The 6,000-nt window shown below is 38.1% G+C and overlaps 1 protein-coding gene across 1 annotated transcript in view; it reads right to left on the reverse strand.

Moving 5' to 3' along the window:
* Nucleotides 1-5,140, reverse strand: part of LOC150085207 (ATP-binding cassette sub-family F member 3) — a 197,423-nt gene extending 192,283 nt beyond the window's left edge. Inside the window, exon 1 of the mRNA XM_090373096.1 lies at nucleotides 5,037-5,140. Coding sequence (XP_090229222.1) covers nucleotides 5,037-5,109 — 73 coding nt within the window. The 5' untranslated portion in view covers nucleotides 5,110-5,140. The remainder of the gene's footprint in view (nucleotides 1-5,036) is intronic.
* Between the last annotated feature and the right edge of the window lie 860 nt (nucleotides 5,141-6,000).

Raw genomic sequence — 6,000 nt, forward strand, 5'->3', positions numbered from 1 at the left:
ACAATCCGAGACTGGCTACGGGAAGAAGAAACACTACTAAAAACGCCATGGTAGAAGAAGGCCTTTAGAGGCAAGTCAGCAAAATGGCCTGATTTAGAGAGGGAATTGAAGAGCAAAGAGCAATTGGAATTCCTGTGTCCACAAAGATGGTTCAGCATGAGGCAAGTAAAATTGCTGATGAAAAAGAAGTTACTGATTTCAAAGGAGGACACAATTGGTGCTTCAGGTTCATGAAACGGAATGGACCAAGCATGCGTACGCGCACCAGACTTGCCCAAAAGATGCCTGTAAGCAATGAGCAGAAGGTCCTTGAATTTCATCATTTTTGTCATTCAATGTCGGAAGACACATCAGTTTGAGTTGAGACAGATTGCAAATATGGACAAAGTCCCCCTTCGATTTGATGTCCCAAGTAACAGAACTGTTGATAAGAAGGGGGTGAAAACTGTAACTGTGAAGACAAGTGACACGAAAAGAGCCATTATACAGTTGTTCTAGCTTGTAGTGCCGACGGAACCAAGCTGCCTCCTATGCTGATTTTCAAACACAAAACAATGCCAAAAGAAGACATTCCTCGAGGAGTGATTGTCCACGTTCATGACAAGGGTTGGATGGATCAGGATGGGATGAAGATCTGGTTTGAGAAAGTTTGGAGCAGGAGACCAGGTGGGCTCTTACGCAAACCTACCCTATTTGTGCTTGATCAGTTCAGGGCACACATAACAAAAAATACAAAGAAGATTGCTGCAGAGCAAAAAACAAAACTTGCCGTCATACCTTGACATCCCAGCCCCAACCACTTGATGTCAGCTAACAAACCCTTCAAAGCTGACATGAGAGACGAATGGAACCAATGGATGAAGTATTCTGGGGACAATTTGACACCAGCAGGAAGAGTGAAAAAAACCAACTATAGGAGAAGTTTGTACCTGGATGAAAATATCCTGGGATAATATCATTGTCAAGTCATTTAAGAAGTGTGGCATTTCAAATGCCATAGATGGAACTGAGGACGAGGCAATATATGAAGACAGTGATTCGTCATCAGACACAGATGAGGACAAGCTAATGGATGTGAGTTTTGACAGTGATGAGTTGTATGAATTTTATGATGAATAAAACTCGAGTTCAATAACTTTATGTAATACATTTTTTTTCAAATTTCGGGCCCCAAAATTAAGGGCATCTTATACATGGGGAAATACGGTATATTGTGTAAAAAGGATAGATGAAACAGGACCAGGGTATGTCTGCCACGAACAAAAGTCGATGACGTTGTAAAGCATATATCATCTTTTAAGGGCACAAAAGGTGATATTGTTGTATATGTTGGCATCAACTTAAGAGTAGGAGATCTGCAGATTTACTTAACAAGTACAGGTCAATGTTACAAAAAAGTCTTGAGTCAGGGTTAAATTTGAAATTGTTGAAGTTAAACATAAGAAAGGCACCTGGGGAGGATGGGATCTATCCAGTTATATTAAAGGAGGCAGCAAACCCTTAGCCATAATTATGACTAATTATGACTATTAGTTAATTAACTAATAATTGAGCATCCTTGGACTCAGGAGAGAGCCCCACGGACTGGAGATGTGCAAATGTATCCCGAATACACAAAGGGGGATCGAAGGGTGACACGAGTAATTACAGACCAGTTAGTTTAACTTCTGTTGCGGGTAAAATAACGGAGTCACTGGTTAAAGATGCATTAATTCAGACACAGCAATAATTCAATGCATTAATTCAGAAACAGCAATAATTCAGACACAGCATGGGTTTGTTAAGGGAAAGTCTTGTCTGACAAATTTCATAGGATATGATGATGTGGTTACAAAGGAACTGAATGCAAAAAATAATTCTGATATCATATATTTGGATTTCAGGAAAGCTTTTCACACTGTTGCACATGGAAGACTATTGTACAAATTGGAGTAGAATGGTATTAAGTGTAATTTGCTACAATGGATAAAAGGATGGTTAAGTGGGAGAAGACAGAGGGTGGTAATCAATGGGTGCTGCTCTTCGTGGACTACTATTATTAGTGGAGTCGCACAGGGTTCGGTGTTGGGTCCACTGTTGCTTTGTATATTTATCAATGATATTGATGAAGGTATATCAGGTTTAGTGTCGAAGTTTGTAGATGATACAAAGGTTGGTAGGGTTGTTAATGACAGTAATGGCAGTGTGCTACTGCAACAGGATCTAGAAAATTTTGGCAGATGGGCTAAGAAGTGGCAACTGAAGTTTAACCTTGACAAATGCAAAGTACTGCATATGGGTAGAAGTAACCCCAAAGAAACGTACCAACTGTGTGGTACTACACTTAAGATGGTAGAAAATGAAAAAGGCCTGGGAGTAATTGTGCAGTCAGATATGAAGTTTTCTGAACAGTGCAGGGCAGGTCATGGGGTTTCGTCAATGATGTATAAGAATTTTGCTAGCAGGGAAAAGGAGGTGATTGTCCCTCTGTATAAGGCAATGGTTAGGCCACGCCTTGAGTACTGCATACTGGTCTGGAGATCTCATTTTAGGAAGGATGTAGATTTGCTTGAGCATGTACAGAGAAGGGCAACAAAATTGGTGAGGGAAATGAAGGGATCCTCTTACCAAGAGAAGCTTAAGTTGTGCAAATTGCAGTGGCTGGAGACTAGGCACTTGAGCGGTGATCTGATTGAGGTGTATAAGGCATTGAATGGGTTGAGCACGCTGAATTCTGATGGGATCCTTCCACTTGTTCGGATTATGAACCTAAGGGGGCATAAATTCAAATTAAGAAAAGCCAGATGTAGAATAGATGTGCGGAATGCCTTTAGTCAGCGGGTGGTTAATTGCTGGAACAAACTTCCATCTGTCGTTGTGGAAGTTGATAGGTTAAATAAATTGGAACTGGACAGGCATTTGGAGGGAATGGTGTGTTTTTTTTTTTTTTTTTTTTGGCTGATGCTGTATAAGCTCATACACTTGCTTTTTTGCATCACATGCCACTACTACTACCCTGATGGACATCTTCATATTCAAGTCGACAGCGCCTGCCCAAACAACGCAGGGCACATTTCAAGAATGGTAGTACAGCAGGCCCCCGTTATAACGCGGTTCGCTTTACGCTGATTCGCTATAACGCTGTTCTTATATTATAACCCGTATCTGACTATAACGCTGTCACAGATCACTATAACGCTCTTTTACAGATTACATTTTTGACATATTTAACGAAATCGTTTCATTTGATGGAGTCGATAGCTTGAAAATGAATAGCAAAACAGCATTAAAACGTTTCCCACGCCGACTTGAGCAATTTTCCCACGCTCAGTGAAATTTTCTCTCACGCTAATTAAAGTACAGTCACTTGTTACGTAGTTCCGAGATCAACATTTTAAAAAATGATCAAATATATTGCTTGTAATATTTGCGTTATATGCATTTATCCGAAGTCTAGTTAGTCATCACTCAGTACTAGACACCGTATTAGACATCGTGCGTAACGGACAGTTTACTTGAACATTATATCATAATTAATTCAACCAACGCAGTTATATTTTCGAAGAGCTAATAATGACCGACAGGAATGAAAATGCAACAACGTCTGGGCGCAGTACGAAGACTAAAAATATAAGAAAAAGACTGAATTTGAAAATTAAATTAGACGTTTTGAAGCGAATCGATTCCCGTCAACGACAAGCGGATGTGCCATAATTTAGGACTCGCAAATTTAACTGTAAGAACAATTATGAAAAAATAAAGAATTAATTTTAGCAGCGGGAAAGATAGCTGTTCCACCGCAAGCAACTAGGACTAGACCGGCTATTAGGATTGAAATGGAAAGACTAATTTTTTTGAAGATAATATTCCAATGCAGAATTCAGTTAAGTTAAATATTAAAAAAAGAGAGAGAGAGAGAGAGAGAGAGAGAAAGAGATTAGCCAATACAGTACGATGATCTGAAGAAAACTCGCCTAAAAAAAAAAAAAAAATGTGGAACCATTTAAAACTGGTAGAATAGATTTAAAATCCTGGGAGAAGCCGCTAGTGCAGATTAAGGAGCCGAAACTTTCAAAAAAGAACTTGTTAAAATTATTGAAGAGGGGTATTATGTGTTATACTTCTCAACAAGTTTTTAACATAGATGAAGCAGGAATTTTGTGGAAACGAATGCCTAAAAGAAGTTTCATATTGAAAGAACAAAAAACATGCCAAGTTTCAAAGCGGCGAAGGATCGGTTGACTTTATTGTTGGGTGGTAACGCTGCGGGCCATTTAAAATTAATACCCCTTTTAGTTTATTTGGAAGAGGGCCAAAGTTCAACTCAAAATCCACACATTTTTCATGATTAAATTCATCCATTAAATTAAATCAATTAAATTCATTATTTTAATTGGAATTCTGTTTACTTTTGAGACTCAAGTAGTTACCACATAATTATACGTATGTAATGCAGAATATTTTATATGTGCAAATATTTGAATATTAAATATTTTGACCGACATTTGTGCATCTTTTCATTACCGTTTATTATTGATTAGGAAATATCCTATGGCACCGACCGCAGCTCACAAATACATGTTACCTTATGGGAAAGCGGCGCTCGCTTAGCGCGGATTCACTTAGCGCTGTTTTTCCGGAACGAATGATCAGCGTTAAGCGGGGGTCACCTGTATCGTATAATGATTTAAACGTGTATGTTCGATTCACCTGTAGCATTTATTACTATTATTAAATAATAGTAATTAGTTGTTTATACTTTTAAATACCTGGCCAATAGTTACGGTCAATTTTGCTAAACAGCACCATAACATAATATTTGATTGTACCGGTAACAAACAGATTTTTAACCCACTTAATTAACATTGTGTGCAATTAATTATCATATCGAATTTCGTAGCGGCGATAATCATACTCCTCTGGTACTAAGACCTTCAATCAAACACTGAATACATTTTTCTAATGATGAAAATTATTCACTTCCCAAGTTTTCAAGGAAAGTTAACTTACAGTGATGTCAGTATGATATGAAGATCACGATATTTCGAACTACTCACCTTCAATATAATCAACAAGTTCTTTATCTATAGATGGAAATGAAGAAAATAATATTGCGCTAGCTGCAGCCATATTTGTGAAGCACTTATTCACATATACATATTTTATGTACAAACATCACTAAAAATTATCGAAAAAATAACACAGACAACACAAATATTAAGAAGAAACGGGATAAATTTAGTTACAACAGCTCCACCTAACAGTTCCAGACAAATATCGAGCACTGCTCATTTACGTCTCAGGAGAGCACATATCAGCCAAAGCAAAAAAATAATAAATAATTAATAATAATAGCTGAATTTGAAGCAATACGAAGTTCGTGGTTAAGGCAATATTATACTGGTAATTATGTAATTAGCATTAGCATTAGTAGAGGCATTTGATTCAAGAAAGCAAGCTTATGCAGCATCAGCCAAAAAAAAAAAACCCACTTCCACTTCAACCCTCTGTTCGTTCAAAATACCTGTCCAGCTGAGCCTTAAACTTATTTAGGCTATCAACCTCTACTACAAGGGATGGAAGTCTGTTCCACCAACCAACCACCCGCTGGCTAAAGGCAAATTTCCGCACGTTTTATCCTACATCTGTCATTCCTCAATTTGAAATTATGCCCTCTCAGGTGATTTTTCTGAGCTATGCCTGGAGCCGCAGCCTGGAAAATAAGATGCAGGATATTTCAGAGACTGCTGGGAATCATTGGGGTACAAGTAAACACATGGGTTGTGTTAGGGTAGCTAAGAAAAAGAACAGGTGCATGTATACTTGTGTGTACACCAATGCTAGGAGTTTAGTAAATAAATTTGATGAATTTGAGGTATTGCTCAAAACATCAAAGGCAGATATTGTGGGGATTTCAGAGACGTGGTGTCACACAGATATAAGAAATGCAGAACTGGAATTTGGGGAGTACAATGTCTACAGAAAGGATAGACAGGATAGGAAGGGAGGAGGGGTTATGCT

Source organism: Mastigoproctus giganteus, chromosome 5, assembly GCF_048544385.1.
Source record: "Mastigoproctus giganteus isolate SK-2022 chromosome 5, ASM4854438v1, whole genome shotgun sequence".
Lineage (NCBI taxonomy): Eukaryota > Metazoa > Arthropoda > Arachnida > Uropygi > Thelyphonidae > Mastigoproctus > Mastigoproctus giganteus.